Source organism: Lampetra fluviatilis, chromosome 3, assembly GCF_964198595.1.
Source record: "Lampetra fluviatilis chromosome 3, kcLamFluv1.1, whole genome shotgun sequence".
Taxonomy (NCBI): domain Eukaryota; kingdom Metazoa; phylum Chordata; class Hyperoartia; order Petromyzontiformes; family Petromyzontidae; genus Lampetra; species Lampetra fluviatilis.
The window spans coordinates 33,721,364-33,748,632 of record NC_136277.1 but is presented as its reverse complement, the minus strand read 5'-3'; the positions used below and the strand labels follow the sequence as shown (position 1 = coordinate 33,748,632).

At 54.7% G+C, this 27,269-nt stretch overlaps 1 protein-coding gene across 1 annotated transcript; it reads left to right on the top strand.

Moving 5' to 3' along the window:
• The first annotated feature begins 3,712 nt into the window (after positions 1 to 3,712).
• Positions 3,713 to 26,498, top strand: LOC144949877 (tyrosine-protein kinase CSK-like). The gene is made up of 13 exons (XM_078879871.1): positions 3,713 to 3,797; positions 6,240 to 6,368; positions 15,799 to 15,954; positions 16,557 to 16,678; positions 17,730 to 17,949; positions 18,729 to 18,825; positions 19,230 to 19,295; positions 19,594 to 19,696; positions 21,022 to 21,106; positions 22,993 to 23,066; positions 23,545 to 23,740; positions 25,711 to 25,797; positions 26,290 to 26,498. Exons 2-13 carry the CDS (start codon positions 6,327 to 6,329, stop codon positions 26,476 to 26,478), a joined length of 1,437 nt encoding a protein of 478 aa, XP_078735997.1. The 5' UTR covers positions 3,713 to 3,797; positions 6,240 to 6,326; the 3' UTR covers positions 26,479 to 26,498.
• The last annotated feature ends 771 nt before the right edge of the window (positions 26,499 to 27,269 follow it).

The following is a 27,269-nucleotide window of genomic DNA, read 5'->3' as shown; positions in this document are numbered from 1 at the left end:
GGCCGGGCCGCGTGGAAGACTTGTGATTTTGTTGTTGTCGTCGTTATCGCGAGCGACAAGTCACAGTCTGCCTCACGGAACGCGCCGACATCGTCTGCGAGGAGAGCCGTTCACTGAGACGTCATCAGCATCGTCATCGCCATCATCGTCACCAGCATCACCATCATCATCATTGCCATAATTATAGTTGTAATAATCATCATCATCCTCACCGTCATAATGCAATGATAATTAACATTTGTCAGGCGCGTTTAATCGTCAGTAAGTGCATTTAATAATCACCATCGCTCACAAACTGCAGCAGCATCAGCAGCGTGCTCAGTTTTCCGTGTAGCATAATGATTGCGTTGAATTGAAAGGGCGGAAGAAGAAGTACTTGAGACATTTAATAATAATGACGATGATGATGATGCATACAGCGACACTGAAAAGGTAGAGCATTGACGAATACAGAAGAGTAACGAGGGTTAATACACAATTACGCCGACATTTTACAACTGTTCTCTTATCCGTGTAACTCGTTCACCAGAATAAACCTTGAATCCTCGAACATATACGTATACAAACAAACTCGTTGCATCTCCGACCAGCACCACCGAGCCAGTGAGCTTGAACACGTATGCCAGGCTCTCAGGAGGAATGCATATTCTGACCGCACAATCCACAAAGCTGCATCCCCAACCATGGGTAGAGAACCATCTGAGGACCCAATCAAAACCATCACCTTACCATACATAGCAGGGGTCACCAAAAGGATTGCCAAAATCTTGAACAAACACAAGTTCCAAGTTCGGTTCAAAACAGTACACAAAATCCGTGATTTGACCCCATCGGTGAAGGATGCGATTCTGGACATGCAATGTCCTGGTGTCTATAATCCGAGTTGTGTCTGCGGCAGCAGTTACATTGGTGAAACGAAGCGACGCGTCTCAGACCGGGTTCGCGAACACAAAGCGGATTTGAAACACTGCAGAACCAACTCATCGGCGGTGGCGGATCATTGTTTCAACGCTGTGAGCACACGTGACATTGTTTTCTCCGAGACCAAGGTGCTCTGCAAACCCTCGGGCCACCATCAGAGATTTGTTCACGAAGCCATCCAGATATACAAACACAGACACAACTTTAATCGAGAAGATGGATTCAGATTGAGAAATCATTAGAAGGATTGTGTTTGAACTGCTGTGATTTTCACTCGCCCACCCGTGTGTATTGTTGTCCAATTACTAATTAAAATCCATTTACTTTCTAATTCCTCCAGCTCCACCCGTCCCTCCACTTCACAAACCCCCTCCTCTCCCCTGTGAACTCCGACAGCCAAACCCCCCCCCCCCCCTCCCGTGCCTATATAAAGCCACAACAGCAGATCATTTTTCTCACCTGAAGACGGCCGCTTGTGTTGCGACCGAAACGTCGTGTTTCCTTTTATTATTTTTTCTACCCACGTGACTACCGAAAGAACCCGAGAGTATGGATGCCTGCAGTCACGAAAGCTTCAAATCAAGATTACACAAACTCGACATACACATTGCCGTGGCATTTTGCTCCGTAAAACAATCGCTGAACAGGGGGGTTACGAGGAGCGCGTGGACAGTGACAGTTGTCTGTTGTTTACCGCCGCAGAGCGCCAACGGTCTATCTCCTCGTGGCAGTGACACTACTTACTAATACATAAGTACTAATACATAATTACTAATACATAATTACTAACACATAATTACTAATACATAATTACTAATACATAATTACTAATACATAATTACTAATACACAATTACTAATACACAATTACTAATACATAATTACTAATACATAATTACTAATACATAATTACTAATACATAATTACTAATAAGTGGTAACAACTCACACCCCCCTGTATCTCGGTCGGCCGCGTGCATTTGAGACTCCGTATTCACACTCTCTCCCCATGTCGCCACTCGAACGTTGCCGTTGAAATCAATAAAAGTCATAGATTCGGATGAAATCGATACGAGAGTCACGTTATCTCTCTGTCGGCTGCGCCTGTAAAGTGGCACGGACATTGCAACTTGTTGTTTCACCACCGAGAGGTGGGGGGAGGGGGGTGGGAAGGGAATTAAAATTTGCTGAGTCCGTAGAATTTATTTTCCTCGATGGTTTTTGTGGTTCGAGTCCCGATCCCGTTTCAATTGGGTGGCGGTGGGAAATAATTTGTCAGCAAAAAAAATGCCTTGCACTTAACAAACTCGCTGCACTCCTCTGTAGTTGACATTCTCACCCGGCCCAATTGTGGCCCATGGCATCGGCAAACGGCGCAAAACGACAAGGGCCCCCGGAGTGTCTCAAGTTGCCTCGAATTAAATGGACAAAAAACGTGATATTTATTCACCAAATATCAGCTAAAATTAACATGTAACGCGAGTGAATCTCTCTCTCTCTCTCCGGTCTACATCTCTCGTATGAATCTCGCTACGCCTCTGTTCGCTTGGCTACATCTTCTCCCTCGTCTCACGACACCCCCCCCCTGCACCTCTCTTTGCTCATCCTCCCCACATCTCCGAGTCGTCGTTTCTTTTGGCTTAGATCGTGGAGGTCCCGCCAAACCAAACTACTTCGAATTGGCCGAGGAAGGCCTACTTGATATACAATCACGACGACACCTCCGTCTCATGTCCGTTGTAATCATTCGTGGTTCAAAAACGTGAAATGCAAAAACAATGTCCCTATGAACCTCGAGCTGAATGCGTGCCACGTATCGCAGCCCGCATCTTCTGTGGCCTGCCGGGGCTTTCCTGGACACCCGTCAACCCCTTATCGCTGAGGCAATGCTGCTTTACCTGTTCCTTATCAATCTCACATCGCCCGCTCGCGAACTTTAATCAAGAACGCAAGCGTAACTACAGGGGCGCGCTGTGCAGTTGGGTTGATGCCACAAAACGCCACGGCCTTCCACTGCGATCCGGCATTCGCTCCTTGCACTGAACCTTCTCGAGCAACGGCAGCAGCTGTTCCCTGCACCTTCAAAGGCAAATATCCCCCGTATAGCCTCAACAGACTGTTGGGGCAAGTGCTGTTAGCGAGTAGCAACGATGAAGGCCGGCACGGCGCACGAGGGGATGGGGGTTGCCAGAACCACGCCGCCTTTGTTTCACCAAGCCCTTGGTTACCGGTTTCAGGGCTGAGTCGACCTAGGGGAGGCCCACGCCAGATTCAAATATCACTCGCCACTGATGTTTGTATAAATATGTCTGCAGCCGCCACACCACATCCAGTCGACGTCTCTCGCTCTCTGGGCCCTGGTTATTAGTCACCCTGCCACCGCCACGAATTTAGTAGCGACACGGAAATTGTGACATTGATCCGTGTTAATGCAGTGTGCACACACGCACGCGCAGGCACTCGGTGGGTGCTCTTCACAGTGGAGGTGTACACGTGTAAGACAGAGTGCACGGCGAAAGGCAAGTGAGTTGCTCATGTGAGGACCTCGTGTTTGCAGGCCTATGGTTCCACACCCCTCCCACCTCAAATGTTCACGTAAACCGAGCTCCTTCCGTTCTGAACGCAATCCACCAACCCCTGTATACTTTCCCTCGCGGGCCCGAAATAACTTGAGGTGCGGGGGGGGGAGGCGACAATTGGATTTAAAGCGACTCCAATCTCCAGCCTCGACGCGAGAGATCCGATGAGGGAGAGTGCGGAGAGACAAAGGCGGCCGGAGAGACGGAGTAGGCGGGGGAGAGAATGAGAGGCGCAGAGGGATGTCGGGACGTGTGATGATTTAAGCAACGGGGAGTGGCTCGAAGCGTCCCTACGAGAGGTGAGGCGAGATGGGCGTTGTTGTGGTTGCAGTGGTTGTCCGTGTGAGAGATTGAGCACGTGACCGTGTCTGTATGTGTGTCTGTATGTGGGGGGGGAGCGGTGGTGGAGCGGTTAGCGCGCTGCGCTATGAACCCGGCGATCCGGGTTCGATTCCCGCTCACGGCCAACACCAGTGTGACGATTATCTGAACCGGTCCTGGGCCTCCCCTAGGTCGACTCGGCCTCAAATGAGTACCTGCTGCGGTGTGTAAACATCGCCGCTAGGGAGACAAAGGCGGTCGGACGTGGTGTTGGCCACCCACCCCCTCGTGTGCCGTGCCGGCCTTTATAGGTGCTCGCTAACAGCACTTGCCCCTACAGTCTGTTAAGGCTCCACGGGTGCATCTTTGTCTTGTCTGTGACTGCGTGAGTACAGTACACTGCAGTGTGTGCATGTGTGCTCTTGAATACGACTGCGTGATGGTCTCTACGCCTAACTGATTACCACTGCATGATTGTAACTACGAGTGTGTGTGTGATAGTGTGACTGTGTGCGACCGTGATTATGGGTGTGTGCTCGTGTGTGTGTGCGCAGTGTCTAACAATTGCCCCTGTAAAGCTAAACGAGTGATATTTGCGTGTCGTTTACCGGAACCAGCAGCTACCTGGGTTTGGATCCCAGCAAAAGCTACCCCATCAGTGGCAAACTTAATCAGAGCTTCATGTGCTGGGCCCCTCCCCTGGGTTGACTCGGCCTTAAGTGTGTTCCTGGCAAACATCGGTCCTGGATCCTGGTGACACAATGCCCTCGTGCGCGTGCCACGGTGATCTTGACACGCCTGCCCATTGCCTCCTCACAGTCGTGTGTTTAGCTTGTTGGAATGACGTGATTTGTAACGTGATTTGTAACGCATCTGGAATCATCTTCCTCCTGGCTTTTGTTTATTTTGTGCATGCAGCACTACTGGTTTTAAATTCCTAACCCTGCCCTGCATGGTGAGGAAGCTATTTCAGCTATGACTTACGTCTGTAAGAAGTGAGGAGCGGTGGCGCAGCGATTAGCGCGTTGCTTTGTCTGAAACATCAGTGGCGAGTGATGTCTTGTAACTAATCGCTGGACTCTCTTAAATAATACAATAAGCGAAAATGAAATTCGCCTCCTCCTTCGCATGTATCTGTCCCTCCACCTAATGCATCAGTATAACCATCAAACTATGATGTTTGCACATCCCACCAACCGCACAGACTTTGGCAACCCGCACGGACCAGATTATATGTTGACGACACTCGGAAACGTGAATCCGGATCACATTTTTGCCTGCCGATCTAGATTCCACTCTGGCAAACATTGGCCTGGAAGTTAAATGGGCCGACGTATTTGAAAAGCGTTGTGTCTTTTTTTTTTAAGGCAAGGCCCAAGGAACGCTTCATATTTCGCTCGTCAATGATTTTTCCCGTAGCTCAGAAATTGGATCGCCGGGTTCGTAGCGTAATGCGCAAACCACTTCGCCACCTTTACCCACCGACATACGCTCACAACGCCTTCACGCGCGCTCACGCACACACGAACCCACCCATTCTCTTCCACAGTGTCTCGCACACAAACACGCTCGCACACGTACTCTCTGAAACACGTGGACACTCGTGGTGTTGTCCTTGATATCGCACACTTCGTGAGGAAGTCCACAGTTGTAGTCATATGCACAGACGCGCCACCCCGCCGTAGGAACGTGGAATTTCCAACACTGTCTCAGGATTGTAAACGAGAATTAAACACCATCCCCATTGCTCATTTGAGCAAGAATTGCCCTTGGCTTTCACCGAGGACACAACACCATTCAGAGTGGCTTGGTAGCAGAGTCCTCGGTGGGTTGTGAGTGGCCGGCAGGTATCTGTGAATTGATGATCATCAGCAGGGTGACAACTTTTGTAACGCGGCGAGACCACATTGAGACAGACGTCCCTTGCCAGAGGGCAAGCAAAGTGAGCTGCGACGTTAAATCAATACGGTCATAAAATATCATACAAGATTAGGGCAATACGTAAACATCGGTACGTGAACACTGGTGACCGCACATCGGCCGTTGAGGATAAGTGAATTAAACATTGAATCGCATTGGCGGATTAAAAGTTGCGCACTGTAATATGAACGGCCTTGTGCAGCACACGCCGTTCCAATGAATGAATGAGTGGATGATGATGATGATGGCCAGTGGTCGAGACTAAAAGCGGAGCGGCAGCCCAAGGAGGAGGGGGGGGAAGACGACCCACGAGGGACACCCACTGCGGATGTGTGGATTGTGGCATGGCGACGCCGTGAGAGATGGCGCCGGTTGGGGGAGCCCTTCATCCAGCGGTGGAGAGATGACGGTCTCTTGATGACGACGACGATGATGCATTTCACGCATCCGTCTCGAGTGACTTAGCGATCCCCTGGCCTCTGTGCTCATTTGTTTTGCAGATACAGGCCGGAAGGGTGAACCCGAGCACCCAACTCACGTGACCTGCCTTGACCTCACCTGACCCGAGCCGGTTCGCCGCCGCCGCCATGGCTAAACCCGGAGCCGTCAGCTCAATCAGGAAGGACGAGGTGAGGAGGAGGAGGAGCAGGAGGACGAGGAGGACACGGGGACTGGCAGCGGGAGAAGCGGGGCAGGGAGGAGGTCTGTGATGAGGATGGGGATAGTCACGGCTTCCGGAGTAAACAGGGTTCACCACCTACTGTGAAGGAGGACCATTGCCCGAAACGTCGCCTATTGAAATCTTTATTTTGTTAAATATTTCAGGGCAGAGCTATTGACGCACGTGCTTAGCCTTTGGTATTTGTGAGGAAGGGTGGCTGAGTTAAAGGGTGGCGGTGGGGGAGAGTGCCACTCCCCGCACCCTCATGGCAAACCTTTTGGCGTCCTCTGTCCTAACTCTGTTTGAGACTAAGCTCTAGAGAAAGCTGTCTCTGGTGTGGGCCAATCAGTTTCAAAGACAACGCATCATCATATACTACCAGAGCACGTGTCTTTTGCTTGTATGGTCACCACGAGTCTATGTGGTTAATGCAGATACGATTCCTTGCACGAGGTTTCTGTTGTGGTGTTTAATTGCCAGAAAGGGTAAAATTTATTCTAATATTTGATACTGGCAAGGGAGGTCCCATGATGTAAACCACCCCGTGAGCGGGATCAGTCGGTGAGACCAGACCGTGCCCGCTCTATCGTAAGCTGGAGAACTTCCGACGACGACGACCCATGCGAATAATTGTCCGTACTCTGGCCCGCGGATTTGCTTTGCGATCGCGCAGCAACAGGAGCGCGAACCTGGCAGTAGGAAGAACGGAGGCGATGGCGACGCTTCGGGTCGTGGACAATTACAATTGTTCTATTTCACGAGGTGACGGCGCGAGAGAGCCAGCAACGTCACCCTGTCCGCGATGGCGTCCTGCAGCCACCTCGAGGGGCTGCCTATGATTGTGGGGGGCAGGTGCAGTGCCGGATGATCCTCGTAGCATGAGTTGCTACAAATGCTACGGGCCCCGCACTTTCAAGGACCCCGCGCTAAATGCTTTCAAGCTATCAATTCCGGTTCAGTGATTCTGCACTTGCTCTATTACTATAGTACTATACCGCCTTCAACTTTTATGAACGATGGGGTGTTTAAGGTTAGCGATTTGGCGTATTATCTGGCTGTATAGCAAATGAAAAAAATGTTTTTTTTAATATTTACGTGTTTCTTTTATTTACGTCCCCTTTATAACATCATATGCTGCAGCCCCGCACTAGCTTAATCCGGCACTGGGCAGGTGAACGTCACTGATGGGGGGGGGGGGGGTCAATGCTATGTGAGGGGTAGCAGGGCGCACGTCAATGATGGAAGGGGGCATTGCTATGTGGGGGGGCGGGGGGCACGTGAATGATGGGAAGTGGGGGGAGGGGTCATTGGTATGCATTTGAATCGATTCTCTCCACAGAGAGGGCCAGATGCAAATTGAGACCGACATCTCAGTGTGGGTGTCTACGCGTGTGCCACGTGCTGACGGCGCTAGTTACCTGGTTAGTTACCTCGCTAGTTACCTCTCTAGTTACCTCGCTAGTTACCTCGGGACGTGTTTAACAATCATCGGGCGCGTGCGCGAGGAACGGCGCTCGATTTGCATTTGAACGGGGGGGGAGGAGGGGGAGGAGGAGGAGGGGGAGGAGGAGGAGGGGGAGGAGGAGGAGGGGGAGGAGGGGGAGGGGGAGGAGGAGGGGGAGGGGGAGGAGGAGGAGGAGGAGGAGGAGGAGGAGGGGGAGGAGGAGGGGGAGGAGGAGGAGGGGGAGGAGAAGGAGGGGGAGGAGAAGGAGGGGGGAGGAGGAGGGGGAGGGGGAGGAGGAGGAGGAGGGGGAGGAGGAGGAGGGGGAGGAGAAGGAGGGGGAGGAGGAGGGGGAGGGGGAGGAGGAGGAGGAGGGGGAGGAGGAGGAGGGGGAGGAGAAGGAGGTGGAGGAGAAGGAGGGGGAGGAGGTGGAGGAGGAGGAGGGGGAGGAGGAGGAGGGGGAGGAGGGGGAGGGGGAGGAGGAGGGGGAGGGGGAGGAGGAGGAGGAGGGGGAGGAGGAGGAGGGGGAGGAGAAGGAGGGGGAGGAGGAGAAGGGGGAGGAGGAGGGGGAGGGGGAGGAGGAGGAGGAGGGGGAGGAGGAGGAGGGGGAGGAGGAGGAGGGGGGGGAGAAGGAGGGGGAGGAGGAGGGGGAGGGGGAGGAGGAGGAGGAGGGGGAGGAGGAGGAGGGGGAGGAGGAGGGGGAGGGGGAGGAGGAGGAGGGGGAAGGGGAGGAGGAGGAGGAGGGGGAGGAGGAGGAGGGGGAGGAGGAGGAGGAGGGGGAGGAGGAGGAGGGGGAGGAGGAGGAGGGGGAGGAGGGGGAGGGGGAGGAGGAGGGGGAGAAGGAGGAGGAGGGGGAGGAGGAGGGGGAGGAGAAGGAGGGGGAGGAGAAGGAGGAGGGGGAGGAGGAGGGGGAGGAGGAGGAGGAGGGGGAGGAGGAGGAGGGGGAGGAGGGGGAGGAGGGGGAGGGGGAGGATGAGGGGGAGAAGGAGGAGGAGGGGGAGGAGGAGGGGGAGGAGGAGGAGGGGGAGGAGGAGGGGGAGGAGGAGGAGGAGGAGGGGGAGGAGAAGGAGGGGGAGGAGGAGGGGGAGGAGGAGGGTAGGAGAAGGAGGGGGAGGAGGAGGAGGGGGAGGAGGAGGAGGGGGAGGAGGAGGAGGAGGGGGAGGAGGAGGAGGAGGGGGAGGAGGAGGGGGAGGAGGAGGATGAGGGGGGGGGAGAAGGAGGGGGAGGAGGAGGAGGGGGAGGAGGAGGAGGAGGAGGGGGAGGAGGAGGAGGGGGAGGAGGAGGAGTAGGAGGGGGAGGAGAAGGAGGGGGAGGAGGAGGCGGGGGAGGAGGAGGAGGAGGAGGGGGAGGAGGAGGAGGGGGAGGAGGAGGAGGAGGAGGAGGAGGAGGAGGAGAAGGAGGGGGTGGAGAAGGAGGGGAGGAGGGGGAGGAGGAGGGGGAGGAAGAGGGGGAGGAGAAGGAGGGGGTGGAGGAGGAGGGGGAGGAGGGGGAGGAGGGGGAGGAGGAGGAGGGGGAGTGGGAGGAGGAGGGGGAGGGGGAGGAGGAGGAGGAGGGGGAGGAGGGGGAGGAGGAGGAGGGGGAGGAGGAGGAGGGGGAGGAGGAGGAGGAGGGGGAGGAGAAGGAGGGGGAGGAGGAGGAGGGGGAGGAGGAGGAGGGGGAGGAGAAGGAGGGGGAGGAGGAGGAGGAGGAGGAGGGGAGGAGAAGGAGGAGAAGGAGGGGGAGGAGGAGGAGGGGGAGGAGGGGGAGGAGGAGGAGGAGAAGGAGGGGGAGGAGGAGGAGGGAGAGGAGGAGGAGGGGGAGGAGGAGGAGGGGGAGGAGGAGGAGGAGGGGGAGGAGAAGGAGGGGGAGGAGGAGGAGGGGGAGGAGGAGGAGGAGGGGGAGGAGAAGGAGGGGGAGGAGGAGGAGGGGGAGGAGGAGGAGGGGGAGGAGGAGGAGGAGGGGGAGGAGGAGGAGGGGGAGGAGGGGAGGGGGAGGAGGGGGGAGGAGGAGGGGGAGGGGGAGGAGGAGGAGGAGGGGGAGGGGGAGGAGGAGGAGGGGGAGGAGGAGGGGGAGGAGGAGGAGGAGGAGGAGGAGGGGGAGGAGAAGGAGGGGGAGGAGGGGAGGAGAAGGAGGGGGAGGAGGAGGAGGAGGAGGGGGAGGAGGAGGAGGGGGAGGAGGAGAAGGAGGGGGAGGAGGGGGAGGAGAAGGAGGGGGAGGAGGAGGAGGGGGAGGAGGGGGAGGAGGGGGTGGAGGAGGGGGGGGGGAGGAGGAGGAGGAGGGGGAGGAGGAGGAGGGGGAGGAGAAGGAGGGGGAGGAGGAGGAGGAGGAGGGGGAGGAGAAGGAGGAGAAGGAGGGGGAGGAGGAGGAGGGGGAGGAGGAGGAGGAGGGGGAGGAGAAGGAGGGGGAGGAGGTGGAGGGGGAGGAGGAGGAGGGGGAGGAGAAGGAGGGGGAGGAGGAGGAGGGGGAGGAGAAGGAGGAGGAGGGGGAGGAGGAGGAGGGGGAGGAGGAGGAGTGAATTGTTAGACGCGGACAGAGGGAGCGTGCCGATGGGTGGTCGCGAGGACTGGACTTGGGGAACCCTGCGCCACATCGGCCGATAGCGCCCAGGTGCACGCAGGTGAGACCACGTGATCGCGGCTAAAGGTGCAGAGGGGCGCGTTTCTGCTCGACGGGGATGAAAGGGGGTGGGGGCGTTGTGGGGGGTGTGGAGAGGAAGCTGTATATCTCAGTGGCCTTACCTGGTCACATGAAACGTAGTTTTGTTTGGTTTAGAGGCTGGGGTTCGGTTTTGACGGTGGGCGCGGGGCGGTGGGGTATGGAACGCATCCGAGAGCACCTCCAGCGGGGAGACGGAGCGATGAGATCAGCTGGTGCGTGTCGGTGCCAGGTGGATTAATATTACATCCCAAACTCGCGAGGGGTGGCGGCGGTGGCGGATCCGGAAGGCATTCATCCAACAGTGGAATCCGAGACGGGGGGGAGGAGTGGAGGATGGTTACGTTGAGGCTGTGGGCAGCTCGTTCAGGTGTGAGGCGTGGACACAGATTGTGGTGAGCACGCGGTGACACCCACATCTTTATTTAACCCTCCAAGCGAAAAGATAATTAAGGGACAAAGGTCTCACGGCCGGTTTGCATAAAGCAACTTCATCGTCCACCTGCAGTGGGTGTAGGCGATGGAGATGAAAGACCACGAGGAAATCGTGCAATTGTCTTACGCAACCGCTCGCTGCCCATCGCGGGGGAATGTGAATCACGTACAACAGGCAAATGCGCAGCCCTGCAACTGCTGGCTCACGCTACTGCTGGCAGAAGGCCCTACTACTGCACTCAAGGGAGTTTTAAAGAAATCCTGCTGAAAGATATGTTTGCCGACGCTTGGCTTAACACGCCGTGGCCAGACGTCTCGTAAGGTGTGCGAGTGCCCACACTTTACCCCACCACACGTGACCTGTCCTTCGCCATACTGCGGTGAACATATTGACACTGCCGGGTGGACAGAGGCGGGGGTGTGGCAGGATGAGGGGGGGGGGGGTTAAGTGGCGCCCCGGGAGAAGGAACCGGATCGGCGACCTCTGGATTGCAAGTTCAGCATTCCGTCAAACACTCGAACGTTCTTTTTGGTGCCAAACGTTTGTGAAGGAAAAAAACACAAATTACTTACCACCCTTTCATCAATCCACCACTTTTGATATGAGCAAAAAAAAATGTACGTGTTTAGTAAATCAGTAACGAACAGCTGATGATTGCGATTAAGATAATGAGGAAGGACAGATTGAGGAACACATGGAGCACAGATTGAGGCTGTCCGGACAAGTTGACTCGGGTAGAACGCGTCATGGCTACAAGGGGCGATGGCCGCCAAAGGTGGGAGGGAACGTGGCCCAGAGGCCGTCCACCGGGGGGGGATGGAGGGAGATTCCCTCCTGGACATCTGCGACCTCCTCGACATCTGCGACTTACTGGACATCTGTGAACACAGAGCTTCATAGCTCATCGGATTCCTTCCAAGATAAATACAGATTCTGGGATACAACTCGGCCCGTGTCCAGTAGGCAGAGATTGTGACGTCACGGGGAGACCTCCCGTCACCCAGCAGTGGCTAGAGCATGGCTGACGACGAAGACGACGATTATCATGATGAGTAGCACTCCAGCAGAATCCACGGCGATAGGCCCGCACACAGCTGCAGTCGCCTGCACCTGCACGGCTGCCGGCTTAAATAAAGACGGCTTCATCACCCGGTGTCGTAAGAGACAGGGAACGCGTGGGTGCGGGAGGCGGAGGGGTGAGGAGGAGGGAGTGATGGGGGTGAGGAGGGAGTAGGGGGAGGGTGAGGTAACTCTACTTCCTGGTTCTCTACTCGACTCACCTGTTCTGCTTGTGTCGCGCTGTGCAAGTAAATCGCGTGAACGCGGTAAGATCGACCTCATCTACTCACCTGCTCACCCTCTCACCTTTTATTCTGTCTGCCTTCTCACCTGCCTCATCCATCTCATCTACCTAGCTAGCTACCTTCTCACCTGTCTACCTTCTCACCTGTTCACTGCAACCTGCTCACCCACTCGTCCACGTACGCACTCGAATACGAACCTCTCACCTGTTGACTCTCTCCAGCTCACTCTTCTCTCACCTCGCTTACCACCTCACTTCCGCACCTGTTCCCCCACCTCACCTGCGCTCACTCTCGCCCGCTCACCTGGCTAGCAGCCTGGGAGTCGGGAGGTGGTGTGTGTCTAACACGGGCCCGTGAGTACTGCTCTCTCATTTACGTATCGGCCGTTTCATAGTTGATGATTGGCTGTCGTATTGTTCACCTGGCATAGCAAGCCGATGATTGGCGCGCGTGTGTGTGGAGACAAAGGCGGCCGGGCATGGTACTGGCCACACCCCCCCCCCCTCGCGTGCCGTGTTGACCTTTACAGCTGCTACTCGCGAACAGCACTTGCCCCCACGAGTCGGTCAAGGCTATCGGGTGCGCTTTTACCTGTGCGGTCTGCAAGCGCCGACTTCCCGAATTCCTGCTTGTACAGTGCCTCCAGGCATGCGGTAACCAGAGCGGGATCGAGCCTCCTCGAGGTCAACTCGGCCAAAAAAGGAAGTACAGTGCAGTCGTTGGAGAAAGACAAAGTCGGCCGGGCGCACATTGTGTGTTTCGTGATTGCCGGACTTAATAGGTGCTCGCTAACAGCACTTGCCCCCGATAAATCAGACGGCGAAATGGGACTTTTGTTTGCGGTAATAATCCGTCTTGCGCTGAACAACACTGGGGGGTGACCACGACCAGAAGCCAGGGGTGAAGGTACCTGCCATGGGGAGCGGTGGTGCAGCGGTTAGCGCACTGCGCTTGAGGACCGCGCAACCCGATTTCGATTCCCGCTCACGGGCAACCACCACCAGTGACGATTACCTGAGCCAGTCCCGAGCCCTCCGACTAGGTCGACTCAGACGTTATAAATGAGTACTCGGGGCGACGTGTTAAAACATCGCCACTCGGGAGACAAAGGCGGCAGGGCGCAGTGCTGACCACCACCACCACCTCCTTAAAGGCTATACGGGGCACCTTTGTCTTTGTGGTGTAGCCAGCCAAAGTGGCATCACTGGGCAGGGGGCGAGATGCGTTCAAGAGCGAAGTTCAGTTCCACATTTTGTTGAAGTTATTTTTTTGTTGTTTTTAGGAGCTGAAGTTGGCCGGAAATGTTGCTAAAATTACCCCGCCGGTTTAACCAGGAATGCAACCCCGCCGCACGGGCTCTCGATACAGTGCACGATGACTGCGACTCTGAAACGTTGCTAAGCCATGATCCGGTGAATGTGGTGCAAAGTCCAATGTCTCGGTGCGGAGTCACCCTGTGGTGATCGTTCCATCTGCCCCGCCGAAGGATGATGCCCTGTCGTAGCACGTGGTTGTTCACGTGCGGTGCAGGGTCGACTTACTGGACCTCTGTACGCGTTTTAAAATTATAATAATGACATCCCTTTGTAAAGTCTACTGCTGCTTGAAGGCCTCCCTCACGCCTCGCCGGTCATACGGATGGGGTGACCGTACTTCACCACGCTGGGCGCGTGCGTGTTTAGTGAAAGGGGTGCTTAGTGAAAGGGGTGCTTGGAGGGAAGTCGTGGTGGTGAAAACCGCTTCAGATTCCACTCGCCAGGCACTAGAACTCGGGTCTCCTGGGTACATAGTGCGGTACGCCCCCACCGCCCACCTGGTAAAGCCCCTGTTAATGATACACGTGACCTTGTTATCATTAACGTGGGTGCTGAGCTGGGTCATTTATGACCTCTTAACTCCACAAGGGATCTGTGAAACTTCCAACCCGTCACGATGTTGCCTTGCGCGAGAGGAGATGGCCGTGAAGCAAGATGTGTTTTGTTTAACCAAAGTGAGAGTCCTCTAGAGACCAGGGCGAGCCTTGTGTGCGAGACTGGCCTGGGGCATGATTCGTCTGCTGCACGTAGGGGATGGATGACTGCACAGAGCCAATTCAGTCATTTTGTAGTTTGGCAAATTTGGATACGTGCTGCATCCACGTAGACATACGAACGTGTACAATACGAATATGTACAAGTCTGTTCGTCTATTGGCCTTGGAGACGGCTGTTTACTTTGTGGCAAGCACACTCTGGACTGGTTTTTGGGCAGGTTTTTGACCGGTCCAGAGTTCACTCGCTTAAACCAATGCGAGCGGATGATACGGGTCCCGACTAAAGTAAATACGTGTTCGTATGTGGAGACGCGGACCGGAATTCTGCGAATGTATGCTCACGGCAGGTTGGTCTGCACACAGGGGATTGACGTGTTTTTACATTGGCCAAGCCGTCAAACCGACCATCATCACCACCGTCATCGCCATCTTCACCACCACCTTCACCACCACCTTCACCATCGTCACTCCAGTGTGCAGAAAATTAGCGGCGCCACCGTGTCGGAGCGCCAACAGTCGTCCTACGGATGAACCACTCCCCAGGATAGGAATGTGGAATTTCCAAACACTGGGCCGCCGATGGTGAAGATCACTGCCAGGTGACACTTTGCGTTTTGGCTGTAATATGTTAGAAAGTTGACATTTGCGAGTCAGTATACCCGTGCCAGTGAGTGTGTGTGTCCACTAAAGTTGAAGTGCGTTTCCACGTTTTTCGGGAGCTCAAAAAGAGCGTGGTGGTGGTGCTCATCTCCCATTGGCTGGAATTCGAATGTGGAATTTCCAGTGGTGGAAATTCCACATTCCTTCGGCAAGGACCATTCTTCCTCGTAGGACAACAGTGTGGAGCCTCGCGATATTCCGCATGGGAGGCAAGATATCGATACTCGATGATCATCAAATTTCTTGAAGTTTATTTTGTTTAGCAAAGGTGAGAACTCCAGAGATCAGGATGCATCTCAATCGCAAGGGTGACTTGGTTCACAACGCTGATTACGATGGTGGTGGTGGGACATGCGTTTAAATACCAGATCATAATCGTGAGACTCGATCAGATTGAGTTTCGACACTCAAGTGAGGCTTTCTTGGCCACAGCTAAATTATAGAGGATGATGCTGCTGTGTAACAGTTAACACGCCGCGCGAATTGCAATGCTGATGTTTCCAGTTCGGTGCCATCTCCCGGCACTACAGTTGAAACGACGATGCAAGTTTCTTGAAAACCCCCCCCACCGCCACCCCTGCCCTACCGCAGCTTCCATGCACCCAGTAGGATAGATGGGTGGGAGAAGGCGTGGGGGTGCGTCCCACCTCGTCGAGACGTCTGACCCGCGTGGAAGAGTAAGACTAAGAAAGCACCACGCCTTGAAGCGGCTGTCTGCTCAACACGCCTTGAAGCGGCTGTCTGGAGCGTCCTCCAGTGAAGGCCCTTCCGCCCGCAGTGGCGCGAGCGAGCAAATCTCAGCGCCGCGCGCCTTTACTCTTCACCATCACGACTCTGCTCAACACGTTGTTCTAACAAACACGTGGTGGCGGCGCGCGTCCGTGTCCCGCAGGCTGTCCCCGCGGCCACCCAGGCGTCCACGAAGGCCAACAGTCACGGCTGGGAGCCCGGGTCGGTGTGCGTGGCGTGCTTCAGCTTCAACGGGGAGAAGAAGAAGGACCTGCCCTTCGCGAAGGGCGACCGCCTCACCATCGTGCGCCCCTCCAACGTGAGGCCCTCCAACGTAGGCGTGGCCGCCGCAGAGACGCGCGTTGCGGTGCTGTCCCCTCGCGCGTCCGCGCTTTCTTCGGGTGCTCCACGTGAATTTGGTGGGGCCTCTAGCGGATCCTCTGAATGCTGTGCCCCGTCGCGTGTTGTCGGTTTTGGTTGCGTTCGACTTCGAGCTGTACGTGTGGAAAGGTGATGATGATGGTCACAGTAATTGTATTATTGTAATGATATTGACGACAATCACAACATTGATGGCATTGGTGCCAATGATGAGGATTATCGCGATGGTAGTAAACGCGAGTGTAAATGAAGATAGCGAAGACGATGGTGTGAAGGTGTCGATGATGACAGTCGTAATTAACGGTGATATATATGGCGATGATGTTGTTTAATCGGTGATGACGACGCATTCTTCTATGAATACTCAGTTTTTTTAAATTTAGAATGAATATTCGAGTATGAATATTACCCGACTTATAGATGACGAGGATGATGATGACGACACCTCTGACTGTCTCCCTCCTCCCGGGTCCCCCCCCCCCCCCCGGTGCCTCCCCCCCCCCCCCCCCCGGTGCCTCCTCCCCCCCCCCCCCCCCACAGAGTAAGCAGTGGTTTCTTGCGAAGGACGCAACCGGGCGTGAAGGCCTCATCCCCATCACCTACATGCAGCAGCAAACGAGGGGGGGCGCCCCCCCGACCGGCGATAAGATGAACTCCATGCCGTGCGTGCACCCCACCCCCCTCCCGCACTCCTTCCTGCATCACCCCCTCTTCCGTGCACCCTCCAATTCCGGCTGCACCCCCCCGCTCCTCCTCTCTGAGACCCCCCACCCCTGCGCTGCCGAGGTCGCTGCTGGGCGTGAAGGCCTCCCCACCTCCTCCTCCTCCTCGCATCCGCAGCAGCCGAAGGGGGTCGGCCCCCCACCCAGGGAGAAGATGGACTCCATGCTGTGCGTGCACACTGCACCCCCCTCGCACCTCCACGTAGCCCCCCCCCCTCCTCAAAGACCTCCCTGCACCCCCCACCACTCCTTCCTGCACCCTGCTTTACTGCTCCCTGTACCGTGCGTGTTTGTCCTACATTGTTGGCACGCCGGGGAATCTTGGTGATGGCCTGTGCCACTCACCGTGGTTAGTGAGCCCAGAGTAAAACCACCACCCTAAATTGGCACCGAATACGCCCCCGATGTGGGATACGTGTGCACGCGTTCATGCACGTGCACACATGCCTGTGCGTGCACACGCGTTCCTGCATGTTAACAATGCGCGCGTCAGTCAGCACCCCGGACTCCCTTGCAAATGAGACGTTCCATCTCGAGGCACATTCCAGGTGACATTCTATGATAATTTAGACGTATTTTTCGTGACCTGGGTTCAGGTTTCTAAAAGCGCTCTGACCAATTCTAGATTTGAAGCTTTCGTGACTGCAAGGATTCATATTCTTAGGTTTTTTCGTAAAGTCACGTAGGTTAAAAAAATGTATTAATAAAAGTAAAATAAAAAATACATTTTATTTTTTATTTTACTTTTATTAATTTCAATTTTTTACCTACGTGACTTTACCGAAAAAACCTAAGAATACGCTCTGACCAAACTCAACTACTTCTTTATTTCTTCGGGCAAGGCCCACTGAGCTGTATACAGCTCTGACATGAACGACGACGATGATGATGATAATGAAAAAAACACATCTGGGTCTGTCCCGTACCCTCTGTGCCCCCCTCCCCTCGGCGTGCCCCCCCCCCCACTCCCTTCCCCCACCGCCATCCCCAGTTGGTTCCACGGGAAGATCTCGCGGGAGGAGGCGGAGCAGCTGCTGATGCCGCGCTCGGACGGCCTCTTCCTGGTGCGGGAGTCCACCAACTACCCGGGCGACTACACGCTGTGCGTGAGCTGCGGCAGCCGCGTCGAGCACTACCACGTGGCCTGCCATCACGGGCAGTTCTCCGTGGATCCCGGCGTTGACTTCGAAAGCCTGCCCAAGCTCATAGACGTAGGCCCCCTCCCCACTCACCCACATACCCACTTGCAAACCTAATGACTTGCCTACCTGCCTACCAACCTACATGTATACATACACACTTGCATGCCTAAAGACTTACCTACCTGTCTGCCTAAGTACTTACCTACAATGGACACATACCTACCTGCATACCTTCTGCTTTACCTGCCTCTCCACCTATACACCGACCAATATGCATGCCTGCAGACTCGTCCACCTGCCTGCATATCCAAATTTCTATGAGCGTACATATCTGGCTCCCTACTTCCCTACATAACCTGTCTGACCGTCTGCCTGCCTAGCAACCTCCCTCCTGACTTGTCTACTTGCGTATCAACCTCTCGGGTCCTAATAATTTACCTGGCAGCCTGGCCAAGCACGTGGAAAATCCCTGACCCATTACCTACCTCGCTCATAAAATAAATACCCCCTTGCCTGCCTAGCCGGTTCGGCAAACAGCCGGTGGGCGCAGATCAGCTGTGCCTGAGGAAAAGTGTGTGTGTCCATGCGTGTTGGGAGTGGTGGCGCAGTGATTGGCACCCTGCGCTATTGAACTCGGCGGCCGGAGTTTGATTGCTGCTCAAAGCCAGGTCAACTTTAGCCAGGGCAACTTAGATTTAAATTTGTAGCTGGTCGTGTGGTTTGTAAACATCAGCAATGGGTAGACAAAGGTGGCCGGACATGGTGCTGGCCACCCACCCAGCACTTGCCCCAACGGTCTGTTGAAGGCTACCTGGGGGATCTTTGTCTTCGTTGTGTCCGTGCGCTAGTACTACTGGACCGACGCCAACGGGCTGTGTACGCGCCTCACCTACCCGCGCCTCACCAGCACGGCGCTGGCGATGAAGGAGCAGGAGTTCTTGAACTGTGAGTGTCACTCCAACTCCTCCTGCAAGCTCCCTCGCCCACGAACTCACTCGCATGCTCACTCATGAACTATGAAACTTGGACACTCTCACACGCGCTCATTCGCTGTCTAATTGACCCACCCATGTATGTACTGCATGTTGAACTTCTTTCGCACCGTACGTAGCCAATCGGAGGTGAGCAGGAATCACTATCTGCTTCGCTCACATACTTGTGCCTGCGTGCGTGTCTCTGTGTGCCAAGGTGCCTCAAAGCGCACCTGGCCTGGCACAGGTGCCGTGGTGACGTCACCATCACTTAGTGGTAAATGTTGGTATTGGTGTGTCTTTGGTGTTTGCTAACGGCACTTGCCCCAAACGCCTGTCTTGACTATACAGGGCGTCTTTGTATTTGCTTGTGCGCAGGTGGCCGGGTCATAAATATGAACGAACTGAAGCTCGGCGAGGTGATTGGGAGTGGCGAGTTTGGAGGTGAGTGAAGGTCACCCGGAGCCGGGAGTCGTCACAGCCTCTATTGGGGTTTGTGGCGAGGGGGTGCCGGCTGCTGCATAGGGGCAGGGGTGGTGGGTGGGGGGTAATCTTCAGTTGCACCTGAACCGGTCCTGGGCCTCTCCTAGGTCGACTAGGCCTCAATTGAGTACCTAGTCTGATGTGTAAAAACATTGTGGCCGGGCGTGGTGCTGGCCTTCATAGGTGCTACTCGCTAACAGCACTTGCCCCAACAGAGGCTGTTAAGGCTACACGGGGGATCTTTGTCTTTGTCCCATAGACGTGTACCTGGGCCAGTACAACGGCACTGCCGTCGCCGTCAAGTCCCTCCACATGGAATCGTCGACGTTGCAGGAGTTCATGTCCGAGATCACCATAATGACGTGAGTTCATGTCCGAGATCACCATCATGACGTGAGTTCATGTCTGAGATCACCATCACGACGTCAGTTCATGTCCGAGATCACCATCATGACGTGAGTTCATGTCCGAGATCACCATCATGACGTGAGTTCATGTGCAAGATCACCATCATGACGTGAGTTCATGTCTGAGATCACCATCACGACGTGAGTTCGCGTCTGAGATCACCATCATGACGTGAGTTCATGTCCGAGATCACCATCATGACGTGAGTTCATGTGCGAGATCACCATCACGACGTGAGTTCATGTCCGAGATCACCATCATGACGTGAGTTCATGTCCGAGATCACCATCATGACGTGAGTTCATGTGCAAGATGACCATCATGACATGAGTTCATGTCTGAGATCACCATCACGACGTGAGTTCACGTCTAAAATCACCATCATGACGTGAGTTCATGTCCGAGATCACCATCATGAAGTGAGTTCATGTGCGAGATCACCATCACGACGTGAGTTCATGTCCGAGATCACCATCATGACGTGAGTTCATGTCCGAGATCACCATCATGACGTGAGTTCATGTCCGAGATCACCATCATGACGTGAGTTCATGTCCGAGATCACCATCATGACGTGAGTTCATGTCCGAGATCACCATCATGAAGTGAGTTCATGTCGGAGATAACCATCATGACGTGAGTTCATGTCTGAGATCACCATCATGACGTGAGTTCATGTCCGAGATCACCATCGTGACGAGGGAGAACCCGACAAAAACCCTGACCCCAAAACCTAATTCTAGCCCCTAGCACAACTCCTAACCCTGACACAACTCCTAACCCTGACAACCCCTAATACAATCCCTAACCCTAATACAATCCCTAACCCTAATTCAAACCCTAACCCTAATACAAACCCTAACCCCAAACCCTAACACAACCCTTAAACCCAAAGCCTAACCCCTAACCCAAACACAACCTCGAACCCTAACACAACCCCAAGCACAACCCACAACCCCAACACAATCCATAACCACAAAGCCTGCCCCAATATCTTACCATGGTTTAGAAACATCTTATCGACTCTAAAACTGCTATCCACTCATCCTCGATGGCCTGCCTTTTGCTGTGACTTATAGCCATTGCCTGAAACGTCGCACACTATTAGACTTTTTAAGGCCACAGTGTTGTTGACGAATGTGTTGAGTTTTTTACTTGTTATTCGTGCTGTATCCGTCACCAATGCTATCACTGACCCTAACGTTATCCTTAAGTCTACGACCCTACCTCCTAACCCTATCCCCGGACCACGTCCCTTCGCTCTAACCAAACCCACCAGGAAGCTCCGCCACCGCCACTTGGTGAATCTGCTGGGCGCGGCGATGGGCGAGGTCCTCTACATCGTCACCGAGTACATGGCCAAGGTGAGGGCCGCGGGGAGGCCACGGGGAGGCCACGGGGAGGCCACGGGGAGGCCCACGGGGAGGCCACGGCTACGATGATGCTAACGAGATGGCAGCATCACAGAGTTCGGAGGCGAAGCGGTGGTAGAGAGGTCGCCCGGCTCTACTCACCCAAAATACCACCCCCCCCCTGCCCGTGTGCTTGGCGACTCCACCTCGAGCCGCCGGGTTCGCAGTGCAGCGTGCTAACAGCTCCACTACCGCTCCCTGCACCCATCACTCCTGCTCACGGCACAACGAAGACAAAGAGGCTGAGTTGACCTTGAGGAGGCCTAGGACCGGTTTAGATAATCGTCCCTGGTTTTGAACGCGAGTGGGAATCGAACCCGGATTGCACACGCACACACACGTGTGTAACGCACGTTTTTATTTTTCAGAACTGCCATTGCAGCGATATTATTATGCGAAACGCCACAATAGTCAATGGTGGGGGTTTTTTTTGTGTGTGCGTGAAGTCGCGGCTGAGCGTTCCATCGACTCCCCACACTGGAAGATCCGGTTTGATCACAGACGGGTGGCTGGAATCTGGAATGCACAAACCCCGGGGGGGGGGGGGGGTCTTCACCAGTGCCGACTCGACACTCCGGCGTGGCCTCTTCCATTTTTTTCTCTCTCTGTCCTTTTGTTGGTTGCATCACGTCGGTGCGAAACGTAGCAAAAAGAAAAGAGATCTGTTCCACTTCGCTCTGGCAAACGCCGCCTCGGTCCGCACGGAGCGGCTGCCCTCATCGTCCTCCTGGCACGGCAGACAAACAACTTCGCTTAATAATCCACAACAGAGATGTCTGTGGGTTAGATCGCGTAAATATAAATGCATCGTTAAGCCCACCACCACCCGACACAGGCAACTAGTAAGGTTTGTCCCGTAAACAGAACGTCCCAATTTGTTACTAGTACAGCACGCCGGTGTGTTGGAGAGTAAACCCACTATAACATTGACACTTTTTCGTAAATACATTTACAATACAAATTCGCTGTGTCGGGTGGTGGCGGGTCTAACGGCACATTTATATTTACGCAATCTAACCAACAAACCTCTTGTGGATATTGCTCGCGAAAGCCTCCGTGTTAAACTGACTCCTCCGGCCCACGGGACGTAATCTAATGGCGAGATTAAAGAATAGATCGTAGGCAATTCATGCGGATATTTCACACAGACGCGTGGTGTCACCTTGCTTGAAGGGCCGCCGCACAAAAACCTGTGTGGGCACACAATGCGGGTCCGTGTGAAAGGAACTCAGCAAAGGCGACGATTTTACCATCTGATTTTGTCCATCGTGCATTCCGCTCCAGCTGCCCCCTACCCCCCCCCCCCCCCCATGACTTGGATTGAGCCATGGCGTATTTGCCGCTCCTGGTTTCGATCCCGGCACGCCTTCCCGGTTGACACCGCGGGTGTACAAACCATGAGCTACGCGCCGTCCACTTCAGAGAGAACTTTATGGATCCTGCGATGTCATTCGAAGAAAGAGTTGGACATTGTGTGCCGGTGCCCTGGTCCAAACTAGAACAATAGAACGAGTTACTCGCGTGGAAAAAAAACCTATCAGGTCCCTTCTGAAAGAGAGTCTTGACTCGGGGTGAAACCTTCTCGGCTCATATAAAAAAGCTGCATTACCCATCGCTTAGCGGTCTCATTTTTATATTTTGACCACCCCCCCACCACCCCAACCCACCAACTACTCGAGACAGCTTGTGTGTCATCAAGTAAAGATTAGCCCCCCCCTCCTCCTCCGACGCTACGTGGCTGGTTTGAAAATGAAAACGGGATTTCTTGGAAGTTTCGGCTTCGTCTGTGAGCAGAGGGAGTTTGCGTCTGAGCCGTCACCTGCCCCCTCCCCTCACAGGGCAGCCTCATCAACTACCTGAGGTCACGGGGTCGCGCGGGGATTACCAAAGTGGAGCAGATCACGTTTGCCCTGTGAGTCCTGATACATCATCGTCATTGTCGTCGTCATCAGCATCGCTCGTAACCATATTGATTCTTAATCATCACTAGCACTGCCCTCGTATTTGCACGGGTGATGTTACCACGCAGATGTGCGTGGTGACGTCACGACTATGCACTTGCCTGCGCATCAGCCAGCAAAACTTTTTTGTATAATATAGTATGATCATCATCAATTCAATGGAGGTCTCATTGCTCACTTGGCCCAACAGTCTGAGCATACTTACGGATGTATGCACGTTGCTGTGTGACGACATGTGTGTGTATACGTGTGCGTGCACGTGTCTGTGCGTTTGTGTGCGTGCGCACATCCCAGTGTGGGCGCGTGTGTGCTTGTGCTTATGTATAACTGCACGTGCGAGCTCGTGCACGTACACGTGTGTGTGCATGTGCGTGCTCGATTGCACGTGTTGACGTGTGCGTGCGTGTGTGCGTGCGTGCGTGTGAGCAGTCACGTGTGCGAGGGAATGGACTACCTGGAGGAGCAGAACTTCGTGCACCGCGACCTGGCGGCCCGTAACGTCCTCATCTCGGAGGACATGACCGCCAAGGTGGCCGACTTCGGCCTGGCGGGGGAGCGGGGCAAGGGCATCATGACCAAGAAGCTGCCTGTCAAGTGGACGTCGCCGGAGGCGCTGCGCAAGCACGTGGGTCGCCCGCCGCCGCCGCCGCCGCCATGGCACCTCTTGCTTGCCCGCGCGCTCACTCGCTCGCTGTCTCGACGACTGTCTCCCTCGCCGTCTCCCTCGCCGTCTCGATCTTTCGCTCGTGATGTAGCCGGGACTCGCGGCCCAGTCACGTGGGCAGCGTCTTTAGCCGCGTGTGTTGGGGGCAGCATCGGGGGGAGCGAGCAAGCCGTGACAAGGGTGTACATGGATGGTCATTGAAAGGAGGGCCAGATTGATATGGGCAGTGGATTCAGCACATCAAACAGACCCGAGCATTAAGTCTAACCTAAATGGCCGACAAGACACTAGCCATGATTCTAACCACATCAGCCAATCGGACCCCAGCTTTAGTCTGAGCCCTAGCGCTAACCCCAGCCGTGGCACTTAACCCTTCCCCATTTTTAATTGCCTTAGTAACGTTTCATCTTCACGGTGCCGGCGTAATTACGTCCGTGAAGAGGCCTCCAGTTGCGCCACAATGAACACCGGACGACGTTTTTTTAAGAGCTACAGATTGTTCGAGTCAAAGGTCAAAGTGTCTCCCTGTTCAGTTGGGCCACCGGGTGCCACTTGGCTCATCTCCAATCATGGCCCCGAACCAGCGGTGGGAAATTCCACATTCTTATGGCAGGCTCCAGTACAAATGACAGTCTGAGGAAGTACGCACCCCGATAGGTCATCTTGATAAGGAAGAGAGTTGATGTCACCCCTGCCCCGACTGCCAGGGGCGCTTTAAACTCTTCCCGTCCGTACTGCCGGTCGCGTAAGCGCCCGTCGCCCTCTGCTGGTCGCTCGCATCGGCAGTGCGAGCGCCGGCAGCGTGGAGCGGAGGAGGTTCGTCCTCTCGCTCGCTGCACTCACTTCCTGCTACATCCACGCATGGCCCCACGGCGCACATGGTGCAGAGTGTATCGTGACGTGTACGGGACGCCGTGTGTAAGCGATGTATATGGTGAATCGTGCAGTCTCCAACTATTATTCACTCAATCTCTTGGGCCTCTCTCTCGCTCTGCTATGTTTCATCGCACACGGAGGAGAACCATCGCCCCCCCCCCCCCCAAAACGTCACCTGTTAAATTCGTTCCCCTTTTCGAGGCAGTGCCATTTGAAGGAAGTGTTGAAATGTCGTTGAAAGTCAGGCGTTATTTATTAAACGTGGCTTGCTACTGTACTCACATGGCCCCTTCATGGCACGTGGGCCTTCGTGTTTCCAGGAATCGCTGACACGTCGTGCTCCGAGTGTTCGCATCTTGAGATTGGCTCACAATGAGCTCTGGGCGGTTCCTGGCGGTCGTCTCAGATCAGCCGTGGCGAGGGAGGGCCTTGAGAGTTGTTAGTCCGTTTAACACGTGGTAGCAGGCTTTCGCGACCAATATTATTCATAATCAACATTTTTGGGTTTAGATCGCGTTATTTATAAATGTGTCGTAACCCTCCACCACCCGACACGGCCAATCAGTAAAAAAGTGTCACGTTGACAAAAGACAAATAGTTCACTGCTTTAGCCCACCGGTGTGTTGAAGCGTGATACCACAACATTTACAATTTGAGTAGGACGTTTCTCTGGTAATTGCATCCAGCATCATCGGGCAATTCGCCAGAATGGTGAGGCTCTGCTCTGGCTCCCGGTCTTAAATAGAGCAGCAGCAGGGTGACGTCATCATTAACTCCCCACCACCGAAGCCAGAGTACCCAAGTCTCGCATAAACCAAATTAACACGCGCATTTGAGTTGGCTCATGTTTGAGCCGGATTGATTGGGGTGAACGATTATTGAGTTTCTTTCACGCTACTTATTATCGAGGGATTTGGGATGCTCTGCATGAGCAACATACCAAAGCAAATTGTCTTGTATTGTATGATCAAGTACACGTGACGGTGGGTTTTTTTTTTCTTCAAAGGAAATTGCAAACGATGATTACGATGATTCGCATTTGTGTGTGGATGCAGGAATTTTCCACCAAGTCAGACGTGTGGAGTTTTGGAATCCTCCTCTGGGAAATCTACTCCTTCGGCCGCGTGCCCTACCCCCGCGTGGTGAGCGAGCGGCAGGATATTCACCAGCGCCACCATCACTCACCAACTCACCTACCACGCACACAGACCCTTGACTCGCACACAGACCCATAGACGCACGCAGAGACTCATAGACGGACACAGAGACCGATAGACTCGCACAGACCCATAGACGCACACAGAGACACACAGATGCACCCAGAGACCCACAGATGCACGCATATACCCATAAACTCATACAGACACCCATCGACTGGCACAGTGACCAATATCTCCCTGTCTACAAAACAGCAATTCCTCCAATTTCAGAACAGCGTCTTAAGATGCAGTCACGTTTAGCCACACCTCCGACTAGCACGGTTGGCTAGGTACGGTGGGAAAGAAGTTCTACATACAAACAGATGCGATGCAAACGCTGTGCTCTACGTTGCACCATAACCTCGTGTTTCCTCGCCGATCCCCCTCCGCCCCCCCCCCCTCCACCTCGTGACCTCTTGACCCCCGTCGCTGCAGCCCTTGAAGGACGTGGTGGAATACGTGGAGGATGGCTACCGCATGGACCCCCCTGAGCTGTGCCCCAGCACCGTGAGCAGCGCCATGAGCGCGTGCTGGCACGTGGAGCCAGCGTGTCGGCCCAGCTTCCGCGACCTGCGGCGAATCCTGCAGCAAGAGAAGATCCGCGACGACCTGCAGAAGTGCTGAGAGTGGCGCCCGCGGGGGGTTCCGAGTCCGTGGGGGTAAAGGGGTGGGGGGTGGCGGGGGGTTTAGATCCGGGTAGAGTTGCCACCTGTCCCGGTTTTCACAGAATCTGTCTTATTTTGAGGTAGTTGTTTTTGGGAACTCTGCGAGTCTTCCTGGGACGTTACTTAAAGATTGCGGTTATTATAATAATCATATGGCATTTGAGGCAATGCATTTGTGTGTAGTTTTCCCCTCTTCTGGCACTGTGAAATATTCGTATTGCCATGGTTTGTCTAGGTTTTTTTTTTTGTTCCTCCCCAGAGGGGGCAACCCTAGGTGGCAACCCTAGGTGGCGGGAGAGGTGGAGTGGCAGTGTGGCCATGGCGGGGGGAGGGGGGGGGGCCATGAGGTTTTTCGGGTGCCCCCACCGTCGGTCAGCTTCGTCCGTGACCCTGTGTGGCATCGCTCGCTTGACCATCGTCAGCACACACGCGAGAGCCGCAGCACGAGCCAGGCCTTGGGTCGTGTCGGGGTTTTGCCGAGTTTCTGGAGCTGCAACAGATCCGTCCACACGTCGCGATTTCCTCTCAGCCCGAGCGATTTTTCGCCTGAGGTTGTCGCGCTGGTTTATCCAACGATTCACTCCAATCGCCGCCACCATCCCGTCGCGTCGGCGAGTACTCTCAAGTCTCGAGTGTGTATTTGTTGAAGCAGGGGGAGAGCTCGAGAGAGGGAGAGAGTCTTAATTTGCAAGAGTGGCCTGGGTAAGCAAAATCACAAAAGCTAAAACATAAACAAAAACTCGGTACAGC

What these genes read in the sequence shown, in the direction of transcription:
- LOC144949877 (XM_078879871.1), top strand. Translation starts at nt 6,327, where the DNA reads ATGGCTAAACCCGGAGCCGTCAGCTCAATCAGGAAGGACGAG. An exon ending in GGAGCAGGAGTTCTTGAACT is followed by an intron (nt 18,826 to 19,229) that starts GTGAGTGTCACT and finishes GCTTGTGCGCAG; the next exon opens with GTGGCCGGGTCATAAATATG. An exon ending in TCCGAGATCACCATAATGAC is followed by an intron (nt 19,697 to 21,021) that starts GTGAGTTCATGT and finishes CAAACCCACCAG; the next exon opens with GAAGCTCCGCCACCGCCACT.